Source organism: Pseudorca crassidens, chromosome 4 (genome assembly GCF_039906515.1).
Source record: "Pseudorca crassidens isolate mPseCra1 chromosome 4, mPseCra1.hap1, whole genome shotgun sequence".
Taxonomy (NCBI): domain Eukaryota; kingdom Metazoa; phylum Chordata; class Mammalia; order Artiodactyla; family Delphinidae; genus Pseudorca; species Pseudorca crassidens.
In genome coordinates, this window is record NC_090299.1 from 104,279,618 (window position 1) to 104,299,608 (window position 19,991).

Genomic DNA, 19,991 nt, shown 5'->3' on the forward strand with positions numbered 1-19,991 from the left:
ATTAGCACTAGAAGTAATAAAAGAAAGTCCAGACCCAGGAAAACATCTATAGGTTTAGTGATCTAGGAAACCAGGTAAATAAAATACAGGGATTTTGTTTCCTTGCTCCACTGGCTAACTCTGGATGTCTAAACAGTCATTTGAACCAAAGAAATGTCTGCTTTAATATTGATGCTAGTGACAATTGTTAAGTTTAATTTAGCTACTAACCTTTAAGTGGTGATCACCAGGCCAGTGATAATGGGAATCTTACTGTGTTGACAAAATGGAGCACCTGGTGCCCAGGCACAGGAGTATTCATAGAATACTTCAGACATCTGACCGCGCAAATCCTGCATTGGGGCCCTCTGACTCCCACAAGAGAAAGGGGGCAAAAGCATAATGTATCCTCTTAAGAGGATAATGTAGACTAACTTTGTGGCCTCAGCACTACAAGCATTGCGGTTTCCAACTTTTGTTTTCTGAAAACAGTTCCTTCCTTCACTGTGCTGTCCAAAGTGTAGGCCTGGACCTAGAATTTCTGCCTAGCTTAACTCTTAAATACGAGGGAATAAAAACTCACTTAATTATTTCAGTGCTTATTGGTGGTCAAGGAGGTGATCTTTCTCTCACTTCTTTTAATACACTTTTTTTTGAAAAACCTGGAGCAAATCTCCAAACCTTTAATTGTAAGGAGAAGGTTCAGCAAAGGCTTCATCCAGTAAGTGACACTTGGGCTGGGCTCAACCTTGCGTGATAACTAGACCACCACCAGGCTGACACCGTGGCCGGTAGGGGTTGGAGGGGACGTTTCAGACAGTACATAGTGAGCTGGCCAAGCTCGGGTATAACAAGTAGTTAGGACTGGTACCTACCAGATAGTAGGTTAGGAGGATTAAATGAGATACTTAATGTAAAGTGCCCTATAAATTTAGTTATTTGTGTAATAGTTATTCATGGAGCAGTGGTTTGAGCTGCAACAGTTTAAGCCCCATTCTTAAATCTATTGCCGTTTTAGTGTGTATTTCTGTTTTTATATCTAACTTTCTGGAGTAGTCTAAACTAGTTGTTTACCAGACAGACTAAAGGTTAGTAGCTTAAATTCATATAAACGAGAAAATAATCGGTTAAAAATAAAACGCAGTTATCAAGAAATACTTCTTTTCCTATTAACCTTCTTTTAAAGAAGAGGAATCTGACATTGAGAGGTGAAACGCAGATGATCGGTTTAGTACAGTTATAATATACCGTTTGGTTATAAAGACAGCTATAAGCTTTGAATTATTTTTTTGACTTAGAAAATTTCCTTCTCAAATACAGATAATAAGAGGCAGACTACGAAGAAATGATACATTGAGCAGGCACATTGAGGAGAGAATCTCTGCTCAAGTCTTTGATTTTAGTGTTACTAGAGAGAACTGTATGTGATGGCCGACTTCAGACGTGCTGTTACTGCGTAACTCTGCAGTTTTCCCCTGGTAGTTGCATTTTGCTTTAGTGTTCATTAGACTATCTGGCACTTATACTGTAATGTATAAAGAGATAGCTTATATGTAACATCTGTGAGTGTAGTAATGATACTGCACCACATGCAAGGAGTGTGTTTTGGTCTGTCAGTTGGTCAGAAATATTTATTGGGCATCCCTTCATGCAAAGTCCACTTCTAGAGACTAAGAAATAGGTGGCCCTTGCCCTCAATGAATTCACAGTCAAGGAAAAGAGAGAAAAGAGATGAAACAAAGATGTCAGAGGCTGCTGTAAAACAAGTGTGAACTACTTAGTTGCTAAAGGACAATCCTGTTCCTTAGGAACTGGACATGGAATTCAAAGCCAGGTAACACTTAGAGTGACCACACTTCCCAAAGGACAGTATGGGTGTAGATTTGGGATCAGGTTTTTCCATTCAGTAGGGAATATACTACTGATATAACAAGCAAGGAAAAATCCCCTGAAGATGAAATGGAAAATGTTTGTTATCTGGTGACTGTGGAAAGTGTCTGGTGCTGAGATAACTCCATTGACATTTACTAACGTACTCTTACTCATTAATATCACTGCACACTAGTAAAACCCCATTCTGCTTGGGACCTGCATATGTTTTAATGAAAAAAGTGCCTGTCCCAGTGGGCATTTTGTCAGGGGAAGCCAAATGGCTGTTTACCAAGAAACTTCATAGCATGAATTCACTACAGTCTAGTGCAGGGCTTCTAAATCTGGAAACCATGATTCAAAAAATTATATGTAAAATTTTACATTTGTGCTTTTTTTTTCCTAGGGGAAAAATCCTTAGGGTCTGTTAGAACCCCCAAAGAAAAAAAGCAGTGTTTAAAAAACACAGTTTTTATCATAAGATCAGAATTTATGCTCCACACTATGCTAGGTCCTGAGGTACAGCACAGTGAATAAGCCCGCTCCTCCGTATTTTCTGAGCTTATTGACAAGTGGGAAGTAGGGTAGTTCAACAAGTAAAATGGCAATCACTGCAGTACCATGGTACAGAGCCAATGTATGAAATATATATGTATGAAATTATATAAACCAGATTTAAAGCATCTGGCTATTGTAGTTTTCTGCTATGATTAAACAAATAGTGCTGTATGTGTTAGGCCATAAAAGAGGGATTTATGTGCTCCGTTCCACAACAGAAGCTTAATTTTGTCTTTCATTTTAGTTTCCGCAACTACCAGGATCTAATTATGTCACATCCAGATTCCTACACCTACTTTTAGCTTTTCTCCAAACCATTTCTCTTCCTATACTGATTCATTCTTTATAAAATTGCCAAATGAGTCTTCAAGAAAGTAAACTTTTCATTCTTGTACAAGAGCCTGTTTCAGGCAGCCTTTATATTGAATGTAGAATATTCCTGAAAAGGTGGTAGTGGTGGTGGTGGTGTAGCAAGAAGAGATGCTATGTTTTATTGAGCAGCTACTTTGCGCCAGGAACTGTTTCCTCTAAGTAATATATATGTATTATCTCATTTAATCCTTACAAAAACCCTTTGAGCCTAGGTACTGTTATCCCCATTTTACAAATTGACAGATTCAGAGATGTAGTAAGTGTTGGAGCCTCCATCCAACCCACATGCAGCTCACCTACACCGCAATTCAACAATAGACCTGTGTGTCATAAAGAACATCTTCCTCCCAGTCTCTGGTGACATATTTCCAGTAGTTTTGTACACAATTGAATGTGGCATTGACCAACTTATGTCCAGTCAGTGAGCATCCAAATGAGGCCAAAAGCATGCCAATTGGGGCAGGCTTGCTGATTGCCATCAATTAAATTGGATACCTTAGCATTTTATCCACTTGGGGTTTTTTTTCCTCTTTCCACCCGTTTTTATAAAGCCCATAAAAATATTTACATAGTTGTGCAGATGCTGCGAAACAGTAAAAATGGCACACTGCTGAAACTGACCTGGTGGGCAGGCAGCACCTTTATGTGCTAAATTTAAAATGTTTCTCAAGTAGATGTGCAAAATGACGTGGAAAGCTGATTGTGGTAGCAGTAATGTTCATGATTATGGATTGTCTGAAACAGTAACGACGTTGAATCCTTATTCTTTAGCTAACTATTCCCATGCCCTTCTTTTGGGTAATTTTACTTATCAAATGTTTTTTCAAACTCCTTTTCAATGCTTACCTATTTCAATTAGGCTGTGATTCTGCACTTTGCCAAAACCCTGATTATTCTTGTTGTTATACTATTCCCGCTTTAGATTCTCCGTGCTGACATTAAATTAGGAAAGGGTTCATCAATGAACCTTTTCCAACAAGTCCAATATCCTTCATCTCCTGAATCGTTGGATACTGTCTGTGTCACTTGATTGAATGCACTTTAAATCATTCTCCAGTGATTTATTTTAACCTATGTGATTCATACTTTATGAGATTATACAGAAAGTTCTTTAGGGTAAAACTTTTGCATCCTTCAGAAGGCCTTATATTACTGTGTACTGTTTATTGTAGCTATCTACCACACTTTAGGTGAACTCATTAATGCCTCATAACCCCAGAAAATAATCATTCTTAAAAGAAAAGTTTATGAAAAGATTATTGGAATACCTTCCCTCCATTACACATAACTTACGTTTCTGGGTATTTTAAATTTTTAAAAATCATTTATCTCATATTATAGACTCATTGTATCTTATTTCAAAAATGGAAGTTTAGGGCTTCCCTGGTGGCGCAGTGGTTGAGAGTCCGCCTGCCGATGCAGGGGACACGGGTTCGTGCCCTGGTCCGGGAAGATCCCACATGCCGTGGAGCGGCTGGGCCCGTGACCCATGGCCGCTGAGCCTGCGGGTCTGGAGCCTGTGCTCCGCTACGGGAAAGGCCACAACAGTGAGAGGCCCTCGTACCGGAAAAAAAAAAAAAAAAGTGGAGCTACTGCTTTAGATTCAATTTCCACTATAATTTTTTAATATTTCTAGTAAACATCTTGAGTTTTTCCAGGTCACAGGTCAGGGTTTATTTTTTGGCATGCTTTGTTTTCAGAGCTGTCTAAATGCTGCATGCTGTGCACAAGGGTGACCCACAGCACTTAGACTTAGGTGCATTTAGTACAGCATTTGATTTATTCCTTTCCTGTGTTCAGAAAATAAAACCTGAGTTGTTAGATTCTCTGTTTTACAGAATCGTGTTGTTCTTTGCTTTCGCTCTGGCACTCCTCCTTTTGTAATCTGCCCTCAGTGAGATTATTGGAATATCTGTTGCCACCAACCCGGTTAGCCTCATAGTCAGGTTCTCTCGAGTTGTGATTACGTGTGCACAAGGCAGTCTTCGTGAACTTCTCAAAGTGAAGAGGTTATAGCTTTTACTACCATCTCAGAAGCCTACCAGACAAAGTTCTTTGGACAAGGTGCATCCCTTCTTGTTGTTCTGCTCTGGGAATAGTCTGGCTAGTCACCTTTCCAAGGTAAGTTTTACCCACTTGCCTCTGAGATTTTATAAAGTCCTAAATCTGGGAGAGAAGTATCAGCAGAGTTCCATTTGTACCTCAATCTGTAATGAAACCATAGAAGAGCTACATGTTTCCTCTGAGCTGACTGTAATGTGCTCTCCCTGAAATCAGCTTTCTCCTTCTGATTTCAGGTCTGCTTTCAATTTCTTCCCAACTCCCTAGTACTCCTGTCACTGGAGTCTGCTTTAGTGCCCTGTCATTAATCACAGTGCCTTACTACTGTCTTTCCTCTTTATTGGTGAGCTTTTTCTGGACCGTTTTTGAACGGAACTTTTACTTTAATTTGTGACTTTCTTAGTGTAGTTCACATTAACTCTTCTTTGGGTTATCAGCGCCTAGTGCCAGAAGGTTATTTGTCCTAAGCTAATCATGGACATCTTTGTCATTTTCCAGAGGTACATGCTGTACCAGATTAGATAACTAATACTCAGTGATGGATCTCAGATTGGAATTCAAGCTGTTGGATTCCCAAGCCTGGGTACCTGTGAGACCTGGCTAGGAAGAGAGCAAGGCTGTCACTTGAGAGCGCCCACAGTATTCTCTGTGCTTCAGTGTGGTTCTGTATTATTTTGGGTTTGTTGGTTGTGCCCCTTTTTTGGGAAGGTGGAGAGTATAATGGGGCATGATTTTCCTTTGCTGTTGTTCTAACCCCACTGGGACTGCTATGAAGTACTTTTGAGTACAGGGAAGTAAATACTAAAATTCATTCCCTTGCAGTTTTTTTGTATTTGAACTTTGCCAGAGAACAAATAGCTGAATTTGATGAGCTTAGAAACACATGTGTAGAGGGACAGTGAAACATACTTATTGTCAAATGACCCCTAAGTATTTATTTTTCATCATAATTAAATTTCCCCCAATAAAAAAATATTATACCAGCATATTGAAAATACTGGGGTTCTCTTAGAAAAATATATTTAGAATTTTATATATATATATATGAATTTTAGTGAAAACGACTTTATTTTTAAAGTTGTATAATATACTCTCATTTAAGAGTCACAGAATACAGACAAGTAAAAATATATAAAACAGTAGAATTCACCTAAAATTCTAGCACCTATCAGTAACCACTGGTAAGGTCTAGCAACCTGATTCTCTTTTTTAATATATACACATGTGGTTCGTTTACAAACTCGCACAATTTTATGCATGTAAGGTCATCACATACCTGTCTTGTGTGACCTGCCGTTCTTCTCTCCACTTCAGTAAATAGAAATCTCTACTGCCTCATTTAATGTCTTCACTTGTTTGGATGTGCCATGATTTCTTTACTCCCTTATTATAGATACTTAGGTTATTTCAAAATTAGGCTACCCCAAACAGTTTTGGTACATCATTATGTTTATAAATTGAACACTTTTCACTTGAACAATTTCATTTTTAGAAGTGGAATTTCTGGGTCAAATAGTAATATATTTTACTTTTTTTATAGTAATAAAAAAAAAAAGTAATATATTTTACTTTTTTTATACACATTTCCAAGCTGCAGTAAACATTAAAAAAAAATTTAATGCCATGGTGTCATGAATTTTCATATTGGCTGCTTCTTTGCAACTCATTTTCATCTTTTGCCACTGCAGTTGGTTGTGGTTTCCCACACTATTAAAATCTGAACTTTCAAAGGAAACAGTTGTGGGGTTTTAGGACAGTTGATTCAGCAGCTGCAAACTGCATGATAATGTTTTATCTGGTTTTTTTTTGGGGGGGGTTCTTTGAGCTAGTGACAGTGTCCTAGCAGAAGAGAATGAGTTTTACTGTTGATTGTACAGTGAGAAATTTCACACTTCTCTAAGATTGCTATGGTTTACTTTCTACAATGAAAAGGCTGCTGGAATTTCTTTTTTCTTTCTCCAAGAGCTGTAAAACTTAGGGTATGTATGAGATGTACTCTGTGTTATCTGAGAATTTCACAGTGTCCTCTTTTACGGGCAGCAGCTACCCAGTTGAGGTCCAGTTAGTCAGAGACGTTATTTTCTGCCATTGCAGCCATTCAGGCAAGAGGGCAAAGGGTCTCCTGATGCAGTGGAGGCCCCTTTTTTTCATCCCCTCACTCCCCGTCAGGCCCTGTGTCACCTAGCTGCTCACCTGACTTAGGAATCTGTTTTATCTAATACCAATCCCTTTTTACCTTGTGTCATAGTTACATAGTTCTCCTCAAGGGCAGTGTCTGTGGATATTTCATCTTTGTCTCTTCTGTACAGATTAACTGTCCTAACTGCCTTAGTAAAGCCCTGTGCTCCCCGTTCGTGCTCAGCAAATATTAAACGGCTCAAATGTTGATAACTGTATTGGAAAAACCTGCATTCCTCCTCTTGTGTCTCTCTTTTACTTTCACACAGAACACTTCACTTCCGACACTTCTTGTCACCAAATGTGTGGGATTTTTCCCAATACCAAGCAATTCCATGACACCAGCTGGGTGTCCCACAATTTAACTCCTTTCTGACTCTGTCTACCTGGAGATAACATCAGATCCCACAGATCAAAGGCTCAGACCCTCAAGACTGTTCCCTCCCAGCCCACAACCATAACACTTCAGCTGCCAAATGCAAGTTGTAGGGCCCCAGGTCACCCACCACTTCTCTCTGGCTGGGCTACAAATCACAGATTCCCATGACCTCTCTCTTATATTCAGTTATTTGCTAAAGAGCTCACAGAACTCAGGGAAACACTTAACTTAACGTTTGCCAGTTTATTAGAAGATATGATAAAGGAAACAGATGCACAGCCAGATGAAGGGATACGTAGGGTGAGGTCTGGGAGGGCCCAGAGCGCAGGAGCTTCTGTCCCTGTCTAGTTGGAATGCATCGCCCTCCCCGTGTGTGAATGTGTTCACCAACCTGAAAGCTTTCAAACCCCATACTATTGGGATTTTAAGGAGCCTTCCTCACATGGATAAGACCAATTTTTAACTCCATTTTCAGCCCCTCTCGTCTCTTCAGAGAGGTGGGAGAGTGTTGCTGATAATTCCAAGCTTCTAATGATGGGAACCAGATCCCATTCAGGAGCCACCCAGAGTCACCTGATTAGAACAAAAGATGCTCCTACTGTTCTTAGCACTTAGGAATTTATACGGTTTCAGGAGGCCTCTGTCAGGGACTGGGCATGAAAACCAAAGATATATTTCTTATTATAAATCACAGTGTCACAGTAACTTTTTTTTTTTTTTTTTTTTTTTTTTGGTGGTACGCGGGCCTCTCACTGTTGTGGCCTCTCCCATTGCGGAGCACAGGCTCCGGATGCGCAGGCTCAGCGGCCATGGCTTACGGGCCCAACTGCTCCACGGCACGTGGGATCTTCCCGGACCGGGGCACGAGCCCGTGTCCGCTGCATCAGCAGGCGGACTCTCAACCACTGCGCCACCAGGGAAGCCCCACAGTAACTTAATATTACCTTTTCCAGGACCATTTGTATTTCTTTGCAGATATTTTTGTTTTTTATTATACTTTGAGGAGAAGATAGACCTTGGCCTAAATTACTGGTTTATTATAGCAGGACCTCTTAGCATTTTTTTTAAGTTAGCTTGACAGTTCCTCTGCTAATATTTATTATTAGGTTACCAACCTAATTATATTATTGTTTAACAGTGTCTCAGCTGCTAAATTTGTCCTTGTTCTACTTACATTGACTTATGTTCTTTCCCTGTGTTTAATAGTTAGTTTAGTTTTTTTGTTTGTTTGTTTGTTTGTTTTCCCAATCCCATTACCTCTATTTCCTTTGAATAATTATGGCAAATATACTTAGAGGACTCCAGTTTGTAGCCAAATCAAAATACAGGGCACATATTGGTTTCTTATAAATGTAAAGTTGACCTTGAGTACCTGTGATTTGCTAAGTACTTTAAATTAATTAACATTCACTTTCACAACAGTCCTTCAGAGTTATTTGTGATCAGTGGTTGGGGCTTCAGGAAGGCTGTCCCCTCAAGAAACTCTCAAGAAACTCTAGTAAACTTTTAAAAAGTAACACTCTAAATCAAAGACACCTAGCCTCAAGGAGACAGTGTAACTTGGTTGCTTTTGTCTCTAAACTTGACTGCAACTCCCTTGTCTATAGTAATAATACTCCTGAAGAGAACATATCGAGAAGAGAGATCTCACAAGCCTGGGTACATAAACAATGGAGAAGAACTTTGAGTCTATTCCAGTGCTTCTCAGGAGGGATGGAGCTTCAGCTCTCCCTCATGGAGAGAAAAAAGAAGTAGCTATGCAGGGTCCAGTGTCAAAGCTAGGCCCTCTTTTACCAGACCACACTGCATCATCATTGAGTCACCACGTACCGTAAGAACAACTATTTTACAGTACCACCTAATTAAATATTTCCAGAGCTAAGTAAATTAGTCTCCATGTTTAGCCGGGAAATGGTTCAGTGAACCTCAAATAACCTATGCTTCCTAATTCAGGGCCTTTGTATAGTTCCAGCCTGTCTCTTATCTCTTGACTTTAAAAGATGTCTTTGTTCATATGCATCTTAAAAATAAGATGATAGAGTCTGTTAGGAGCAGCATTTTTAACTGCTTTAAATCCAAGCGTTTAGAGTGGAGTGGTGGTCCTGACATTGCATTGGTCTCATGGCACCACACCCTGTGACAATCCACTTGGCATTTATAAGGTATGCACTCCTTTCCTTATGAGTCAGTGTTTTGAGTGAACTGAGGCTGTCTGTTTAGCCAGAGTAACTTTGGAAGCTCCCCTTTACCATTCACTTTAATATAGTGCACATCTGGCACAATTCTGATTGCTACAGCTCTGCACTATGCATTATCTAGAGCAAAATTTTAATCCAGACCTATCTTTTGTATCAACCAGCAAGGCTTTAGATTATGCTTCTTTGCAATTTGTGAATATGTATTATGATACAAATTAAAGGTAATATAGTTTTTTAGACCAGGCAAAACATGCTCAAGTCAACAAAGTATTATCCCTAGAAAAAGGAAATGTTCTGGGAAAGAGAAGAGTTGGTCATGCTGCCACCCACCTCTTTGATTCATGTATTACATACTTTTGTTTTTATTGTTGTTGTTTTAATAATTTGAACATATTCCAGAGAGCACAATTTTTAAAAATCTTTTATAAATCCTTCTTTGGGGGTTATAAAAGAGCATTATGGTATCCATTCTTTATTACAATAAAACTGTGAGCATGCCAAGGTAAAGTGGGTAACAACTTTAAAAGGAGAAAACATACCTTTTACCTTTCTGGGGAGGAGGGCTCTTTTAAATTGATTCCATCACTCTGACACTCATAATTTTAAATGTTGTTTTAGAAACAAAACAAAATATGTCTGGTTGGAACAGAAAAGTGCTCTAGGTGGCCCATGCCAAGGGGAAAATCAGAGAGATCCCTTGTACCCACACCCATTTCCAACTAGAAATTCACTTTCCTGAGCTCTTCTTTGCACAAATCTTGGAGTTTCTTTATATTTTGCTTTAATAGAGTAGACTTTTATTAGGTGACAAATGTAGTTTTTAGTTAAAGAAATGAAGAATAAAATAGGAAGTCACCTTACGGATTTTCACAAGGTCACATGGCAAGTCTGTATGGCAAACTAACATGATCGTTAAAAGAATATTCTTATGAATCTATAATCCTACATAATATAAATCTGTAGCATAGTATATTTTCAGAGGATTATACTTGAAAATCATATATGCAAATGTATATATATGATGTCTTTTAACACAAATTCATTGTAAAATAATAATATTGTGCTTTTTCTGTATGAGATACTTTCTAAGTGTTCTAGACATAAATCCAAAAAAAAGCTCTTAAAGCCAAAAGCATTTTTCATAAATTTGCCTGAACTCATTTGATGCTAAAACATGACCTGAATTTACTTCAGGCTATTTATAGTCTTTATCCTATTTAATCTGAATATCCATATGTGTCCTGCAGAAATGCTGATGTGCTTGCTTGTGAAGTGCTGTCTCAGGCCCTGCTGGTTCTACATGTTGGCCTCAGTATATGCCGTTTTACCTTTCTAAAAAAAATAAAATTCTGCCTTTCAGAATACATTTGGCCAGAAAATATTCAGCTAAAAGATTTTGGACCTGTATTTGCTCTTTTTACTCCTTGCAGCAGGGCTGTAAGATAGGTAATCCTCTTGTCCATGGTTTATAGATGAGGAAACTGACTGAGGAAAAACAGATGAAGTACCTGGACCAAGGTCATACAAACAGTAAGGGGTGGAGCTGGGACGTGAGCCCGGGTGTTCCAGCTCCTGAGTCTGTTCTCTGAACTATCATGTTCTCCTACCTCTGTTTATAAAGTGACTTGCTTGGGATGTTGACAGAAGTTAGGAATTTAATCCTGGTTCTCTGAGCTGTACTCCTGTGCTTGGTTTTCTAAGTCATTGATTTCTAAACTTTTGAATTGGGGAACGGTACAAGTGTAATAGGGTATAGGTACTTGCATTCTTTTTATATTACCTTTTATATTACTTTTTATATTGCCTATCTTTGTGTCTGACCTAACCAATAATCTCTATATATGTAGTTTTCAAAAAAGTTCCATTTTAATCACATATCACTTTACTAGATCCCCATCTGCTTCCCTGTTTTCTGAATTTAAATTTTAACTTTTTATATATTTGTGGGGTTTTTTGCACGTCTTTACAGGATAACTGAACATATATTTCACATTAGAATGAATGCTTACATTCCACTTGAAAATCACTATGCCACGTGAGAACCAAAGTTGACCAGTTTAATTACAGTGTTGATACAATGAACTAGTGAGTAGGACAAATGATAAATTCTTTTTCTGGATCATTACTCCAAGTTATTGCTTCAGACCCTATGCTGGCTTCCATGATAAATTTTTCAAGAAAGAGGGCTTGTCATGGGCAAAGTATTCTTTGCCCATTTTCTCATTTCTGTTATGCTTCATCCTCTGAGAACTTACCTTTATTTGTATTTGCGTATTTACACATATAAAATTCACATGATTTGGTGGGTTTAATTATGAATATTGCAGTTGTGTATAATACCATGGTTTCAGAGTTACTGAAGGATGAACCTAATCCATTTTTAAAAAAATTTCTATAGGTTCTCAAAATTCATTTCAGAACAGATAATGATCTTACAGCTTTAAGACACTATTAGAAGACACTATAATAAAGTATCTATTATATTTGTAATCGTGACATCTGTGTCCTTTTGTCTCACATGGAATATTCTGTATACAAGAACACTGAGTTTATAGTAAGAGGGGAGAGAGAGTACTATACTTTTAACTGAATAAACATCTGTCTTTTTTGAATTATAAGTGATTTATCTTCAAAACAGCAACTTTTCCTTTATTTTTGTTTGGGGGAAGGAGAGCTGTTTGGGTGGAAGGCTCGGGAAAGGTATTTAGGGTATTCTTTGGTTGTTTTAGGAAAAGTCACTAGTTTTGCATCATGATATTTGGCCTGAGTCTAAAAAACATTCCACATGTTTTTTTAGCTTCACTGAAGGGATCAAAAGAAATACTGAATGAGGTCAGTGTTGTGTACACTAGAATACAGAGTCTCATCTTGATTTTCAGTGGGAAAATAAAGTCTGTTATTTATGGGATATACAGATCCCATAGAAAATCTGTGAAATTAGAAGCCTTGAAATTATTAATCTTAGCTTTGAGACCTATTTAATAGTCATAGTTGATATTTCTGCTCGGTTAGTGTCACATTCCTCTTTGGGTATGTTCCCAGCGCTTTTCACTGCTAATCTCTGAGTTAAGCCCAAAGAGTTCTAGGCATCTCCCTTTCAGTTATCCCTTTTGAAACCTTGTTTTTAATAACACTTTTCTTTCTTGGCTTGCATGACATTTTATCTTTCTTTTCCTTTCTTTTTGCTGTTTGCAAAGACTCTTGGGAGGATTTGACAGATTTGGTGGAGCAAATGCGCGATGATACAGAAGGTGCGTGCCACACCAACATCTTTCAGTTTTCTTTTTCTTTTCTTTTTTTTTTTAATCTTCTAACCACCTTTTGATTGTTTTCCATAAGAGGAAGTGTCTGCTTTAGGTTTTATTTCCCATGACTGTAACTGGAGCAGTAAGCATATTCGCCAGATTTTCCATGCAGGTACTTCGCACAGGATTAGGTTTTCAGAGTCTTGCATTTAAAAATCTTTATCTTTCTGGTTCCAAGTAAAGTGGGATTAATATATGTTTATGCTGTTCCTTTAAGATACTAATATGTTCAAAGGGGACTTTATTTCAAGATTATATCATTTTTCTATGGCTGTTTTTTCATGTGTTAGGAAGATGTAAATTTTTTATCATTCATGAAAAGAAATATATATATCTATATGTATTACCATGAACAAGCAGTTTAAAAACAAACAGATCCCAGGAACTTCAAGTACCTGGAATGTTGCTCTGATTTGTAGATTTCCCAGAACATTAAGTCATTTTGAGCTTGGTCATGTAATAGCATTCCCTTCTGGTGGAATTACCTTGAAAAGTAGCACGTATGTTCAAATGCATGAAGGTTCCCCAAACCGATAATTATTTCTTCTATAATTGGCACCTAACTTTAGGGATCTCAAGGTGATTTACACATTTTATAATAAAGATAGAAAAATTGAAGTTTGGCTCCACTTTATCATTTTACATTCTCCCACTTTGGCTGGGCACCTACAAGTCTCCCAGCCTCAGTGTGTGCTCTCCTAGCACACGCACACCCACCACTCTGTCCACACTGGCCTTTTCACTGACTGCATGAGCTGACCTCAGCCTCCTCTCCTGCATTGTTCCTGTGACATCCCACCCGGAGCATTTACTTCCCTTCTCCCTCCCCCTGTGCCCCCTACATCCCCATTTAGTCTAGATGAGAGCTCTGTGAAGTGCTCCCTGACAGCTTTGGCCCAGTTCATTTCTCCATTCATTCAAATCCTGCAGAACTTGGAGCCTAAGGCTTTTTACTTGTTCTCTAATTCTTGTGTGTTTACATTCCTAGTTAAAGTGTAAAATCCTTGAGAGCAGAGATTGTCTTAAACTTCTTGGTATTCGTATCAGACTTAGGACGGTATTGTCCTCCGTAGATTTGGTCACACCAGACAAAAAACTAAGGCAGTTTTCTCTCTCCAGTGATGCCCAATAGTTTCTTCTTCAGCACTTTACTTTGAATGAGTAAATTATCCTGAGTTTCATCTCATTTCCTATAGTCAAACTATCTTTTTATTCCATCTTTGATTCTACTTTTAATATAGTTACATGTATTTTGATGAAAAGGTAGATCAGTATTGTCTAGTTGATTGACAGTTCATAGACAAGAAAGAAAAGAGGACAGTGTTGATTCATTCAGTGAGTACTGATGTTAGCTGCCATTATCATTATTATTATTATTATTATTTACCAGGCACTAGATAGGTTTAAGGTTTTGATTCCTTTAATAGACTACGTACTAAAGAAAAATGCTGCATATAGGCCAACAAATCTGTGCCCTTCTTAGAAACTTCTTCCCTATGACTTAGCCCTGGCAAAATTCTATTTCTTTGATGCAAGGTACTACTGCAAGAATCAAGCCTACTCTAAGAGTCAGCCTCCTCCTTTTCATTTCTTTTTGCTGGAATTTTTGTGAATGATTGTCATAGGTGAAATCAAAAAGGGAAACCCCCGGAAGATGTGTGAATTTTTTTTATTATAGTATAGTTGAATTACAATGTTGTATTAATTACTGCTGTACAGTGAAGTGACTCACTTATACACTTATATACATTCTTTTTCATATTCTTTTCCATTATGGTTAATCACAGGATATTGAACATAGTTCCCTGTGCTATATGGTAGGACCTTGTTGTTTATCCATTCTATATATACCCATTTGCATTCGCTAATCCCAAACTCCCAGTTCATTCCTCCCCACACCCCCTCCCCATTGGCAACCACCAGACTGCTCTCTATGTCCCTGATTCTGTTTCTGTTTCATAGACAAGTTCATTTGTGTCATATTTTAGATTACACATATAAGTGATATCATATGGTATTTGTCTTTCTCTCTCTGACTTACTTCACTTAGTATGATAATCTCTAGTTACATCCATGTTGCTGCAAATGGCATTATTTTGTTCATTTTTATGGCTGAATAGTATTCCATTGTATATATGTGCCACATCTTCTTTATCCATTCATCTGTTGATGGACATTTAGGTTGTTTCCATGTCTTGGCTATTGTAAATAGTGCTGCTATGAACATAAGGGTGCATGTAAGAAGATGTAAATTGTGTTACTTTGATGATCTTAGTAGATTACCAGTAAAGTGGTATATGGTAATGTTGGCCAAGAACTTACTTATAGAAAAGTCTTTCTGGAATATAGCTTAAAAAAATAAAGTCAGAAGGGGAAGGAAGGGGGAAGGAAAATGGCTTTTACTTGTTAACTTTTTTTGAGTCATTTCATCCTTGTCTTTTTTATACAATTTTCTACATTTCTTCTCATTTCAGTTATATGAAATGCTAGAATTTTACTGTTTACATAACTTAGAGTTTTTGTAAATGAGTACTTGTAACAAGAATGAACATGAGTTATGGAGTATTATCCACATGTAATACCCAGAGCAGCTCAGGGTCTGGGGAGGAGCCTGCAGTCCGAACCGGAGAAAGCTGCTGATGTATGTAGGCTCAGATCTTGTCAGGAGACCTTCACTGCTGAGCTGTTTTAATTCTGTTTCTTATCTGTTGTTATGGTTGTGTCATAAGAGGTAGCTTTTTAATAGGAAATGTGTTAACACTGGCTTCCAGCCTCCTGAAAATCTGCTTTTTAAAATAACAAACTCTAGGAGGTCACAGATTTGAACTGTTAGCTTTGGGGTTTGGTTTTTCTTTTATTTTGTTTTGATTTTGGCAAGATTGAAGGTTTTTCTGGTGAACTGATTTCTTACAGTGATGGTTGGTTTTACAGTCAATGTGTCTGTAACTCCTGTCTGGTAGAATATGAAATGTCTTCTTAGGGTGGAATCGTATCATGCTTACAACATTGATCAATTATCTCACATCTCATCTCATTATATGCTATTAATTTAGGTCTAAAAGTTTTGAAACTCACTAGAAAATTATGAAGATTAAATGAAATAATAAAAGCACATGGTTTACTACCTTTAGCTTCTCAATAAATATTGAATTCCTATCTGTACTTACTACAAACCTTTTAAACCGATTATGTGAACTTGCAGTTGCCCAGATTACTCATCTCTCTGAGCATTGGAGTGGCTGGGACATTACTTGAATTAGGGAAATAATATAACTTGTATGAAATAATACCTCATCAAGATGGCTTACTGGTTCCTTGATATATTTTGTGAGTTGAGACTTGATGTCCACCGTTCTGAAAAATGGAAGGAACATATCTAAGAAATTTTCTTAGCATCTAGCACTGTATCACATAGACATTCAATGAAGGTTTGTTTTAAATTAAATAAAAATTTTAAACTTACTTATGGAGGACCATAATAATTTTGATAGCTAACAATTTTTTATTCTTTTTAAAAAAATTGTTTTTATTTATTTTTGGCTGTGTTGGGCCTTTGTTGTTGTGCGTGGGCTTTCTCTAGCTGTGGCGAGCAGGGGCTACTCTTCGTCACAGTGCACAGGCTGCTCATTGCTGTGGCTTTTCTTATTGCAGAGCATGGGCTCTAGGCTCATGGGCTCTAGAGCGCAGGCTCAGTAGTTGTGGCACACGGGCTTAGTTGCTCTGCGGCATGTGGGATCTTCCCAGACCAGGGCTTGACCTGTGTCCCCTAAATTGGCAGGCAGATTCTTAACCACTGTGCCACCAGGGAAGTCCCACAATTTTTTATTCTTAGTACATCCCAAGCATTTCTAAATGATTAACATACATGAACTTGTTTAATCTTCAAAACCCTATCATTATCTTATGGATGAAGGAAGTAAGGTCTACAGAGTTAAGAAACTTCCCCAGTGGATTACCACTCAGCAATAAAAAGGAACGAACTATTGATAACCTAGATGGATCCCTCATGAGCTATGCTGAGTGAAAAAAAGCCAATTTTAAAAGTTACATACTGTATGATTCCATTTATATAACATTCTTGAAATGACAGCACTGCAGAAATGGAAAACAGATTAGTAGTCGCTATGGGTTATAAGGGGGTAGGAGACAGGAGGGAAGTGCTTGTGGGCTGTAAAAGGTCAAAGTGAGGGATCCTTGTGATACAGTTCAGTGTCATATCCTGGTTGTGATAAGTTACTCTAGTTTTTCAAGATGTTACCTTTGGGGGAACTAGGTTAAGGGTACACAATATCTCTCTATTTCTTACAACTGTATGTGAATCTATAATTGTCTCAAAATAATAAGTGCAAAAAAAAATGAAAGAAAAGAGAAAAGGAACTTGCCTAGGGTTACACAGCCAGGGGAAGAGTTCAAGTAGAGTTCAAAGTCCAACAGACTAGCTCCAGAGCTTGTGCTGTTAACCACTATACCAAAGTTCAAACCTAGTTGGCTCTCAAAAATACTTTTTCATCAAAATTCCATACACACATCATTTATTTCTAAATATCTAGAACAAAAGTTTCATGAAACAACGTATAACCTTACACTGTAGGACATACTAAATCGATTTTTATACCCGACTAAGGGGTTGTGACCTTTAATTTGAAAGATAGTCCAGTATCCCGTAGTGCCTCTCTGGTGTATATCCATTTCAGCTCTAGCTACCAAGATATAAGCAAAAGAGCTCTTCCAGCAATGCCAGTGTGTTGTGTTCTGTTCCTAGCCTATAACTGTTGGCACCCTTTAAAGGCCAGTTACCTTGCATCCGTCTATTTCTCTTTAAACCATCTCCTCTGATGGAAACATCTTATTTCGAATCATTGGCACTATTATCCCTTGGCTAGTGATTATCCCAACCCAAACTTTAGTTTGTATTTACAACTATGTGATGAAAATTATGTTTCAAATGCTTCTACATCATTGTATCCTTTATTGTATCCAAAGCCAAGCTGATTTTACCCCTTACTTCCAAAACAGTTATTCAGTTTTTTTCATTTCCATTTTCAGCACAGTATTCGAGGCTCACAGGGCAAAAACTTTAGGTTATTCTCGACTCCTCTGTATCCTTAACAGGTCCAGTTCTTCAAGTGAAGCCATTTTGATCCTCTCCCCCAACTTCTTCAGATTCTCTTTGCATAAACCTTTCAGACTAATCATCCTGAAACAAAGTTCTAATCATGTGACTTCCCTGCTCAAAACCTACATTGGTTCCCATTGCCTGCTTCCTGGACATGCAGGTCTAGTTTTAGAGACCTGTCATTTGACTTTACCTTTCCTGTTTTCCAGTTCTCCCCAGGAAGAACTCCCCACACCATTCTTATTTCCTTCACCTCACTTCACATACCCATTCTCCCCATTTGGAATACTTTCTTCCATGTTTTCTGTGAATTTCATATTTAGGATCTGCCTCAAATCCTATACTGGAATTTATCATGCTTTTAACTGTATTACTTTTGGTGTTGTCTCATTTGGAGCACAAGTGTACAATATTCCAAGGAGTTAAGGGTAGAGATTACTCCTATATTTTGTCAAGGTTGGGGTTTACTCTACTTACAAACTAAAAAATTAGCCTATTTCTTGGATACTGGTGAAGGACATGACAAAAGACTTTATTTCTCATGACACTGCAAGCAGTCTGAGCATCAACACATTTGTGTCAGTTCCTCTTGCACCAGAGTTGCACCTGGGAGACACTGTATTGCTTAGAAAAATGCTACACACGTTGTGGTTCAGTGTTGCAGCTGAGGAACACAGTTTGGGGAACCGTTGTTTTTATAGGAAGCAGTAGGAAAGCCTCCTCTCTTAAGATGATCAGTTGCATAAAGAACCCTGAGAAATGGCCTGGGTCAAAGAGCATTGAGAGCCTTTCAGTCTTGATACAACCCATAAAGACATGTAGTAGCACAAGAAGTCCATGGAGGATTGTCTGTCTCAGTATCTTACAGGTTAGATATAAAGAAATTTGTAATTTCTCCAATATCACCCAGGGAATATGAGAGAGACAGCTCTAACTCTTCTAGATCAGAGATCTAACTATGCTAGATCACTGTGTTGCCCCCTAATATTTAACTTATTTCTATGGAGTAAATTGAGCAGAGTAAGGAATTCCTGAATTTGTACTTATCACCTAAGTTTCTTATGTTGCATCAAAACAGAGAAGACTGACTATTGTCCCAACTTCTAGATGTTCCCAGAAATCTGGGTATTCTTCTGTGGTGCAGAATTCTTCAGGTAAAGGTACTTGAAGATGTTTGGGAAACTTTCCCAAACTAAAATTGATTGTATTATGATATGGGAGGGCAGTGAAGAAGAAGAAAGTGTGGTTTCTTAGGAACTCTTGGGCAAGCTGGAATTAGAAACGGACATTTTTTAAAGATTAGAGAAATGGATACCTGAAAGAAAAGTGTTTTCCTCTATTGCTCACAACATTTCTGACACTAAATGTGTGGGGAAGTTTTCCCACACCCACCAGTTCTCCAACACCAGTTCAATTCTGACACTGTCTACTTGGGGTTAACACAGACTCCACAAGATGCCCCCTCACTTTAGATGCCAATCACAAGTCTAGGCTGTCACCTGTCCTTCTTACCAACCAGCTATATATCAGAGGTTTCTGTGACCCCTCCTTAAGTTTTATAATTTGCTAGACTGGCTCACACAGCTCAAGGAAAGAGTTTACTTGCTAAAGTACAGGTATATTATAAAGGTACACAACTCAAGAACAGCCAGATGGAAGAGAAGCATAGGGCAAAGTATGTGGGAAGGAGCATGAAACTTCCAGACTCTCTCTGGGCACATCACCCTCCCAGCAGCTCGATGTGTTCACTAACCACAAGCTCTCTGAACACTTTTCTTGAGGATTTTTATGCAGGCCTCATTATGTAGGCATCATTGAGTAAATCGTAGTCTTTGATGTTTGAGCTCTTTCTCCAGCCTGTCTCCCTTCTCTGGGTTTGGAGGTGGGGGAGGGAATGGCTGAAAGTTCCAACCCTCTTATCACACCACTGGTTCCCCTTGGCAACCAGCCTTCCCATCCTTAGGGGCTTTCTAAAA

The 19,991-nt window shown here is 38.2% G+C and overlaps 1 protein-coding gene across 9 annotated transcripts in view; it reads left to right on the forward strand.

Moving 5' to 3' along the window:
• The window catches only part of RUFY3 (RUN and FYVE domain containing 3), an 83,075-nt gene that overhangs the window by 18,226 nt on the left and 44,858 nt on the right, over nt 1-19,991 (forward strand). For 2 of the 9 annotated variants that reach the window (XM_067736198.1, XM_067736203.1), the window contains exon 2: nt 12,792-12,845. The exons of the other annotated variants lie outside the window; for them this stretch is intronic. In XM_067736198.1, coding sequence (XP_067592299.1) covers nt 12,792-12,845 — 54 coding nt within the window. The remainder of the gene's footprint in view (nt 1-12,791; nt 12,846-19,991) is intronic. 9 annotated transcript variants of the gene reach the window in all.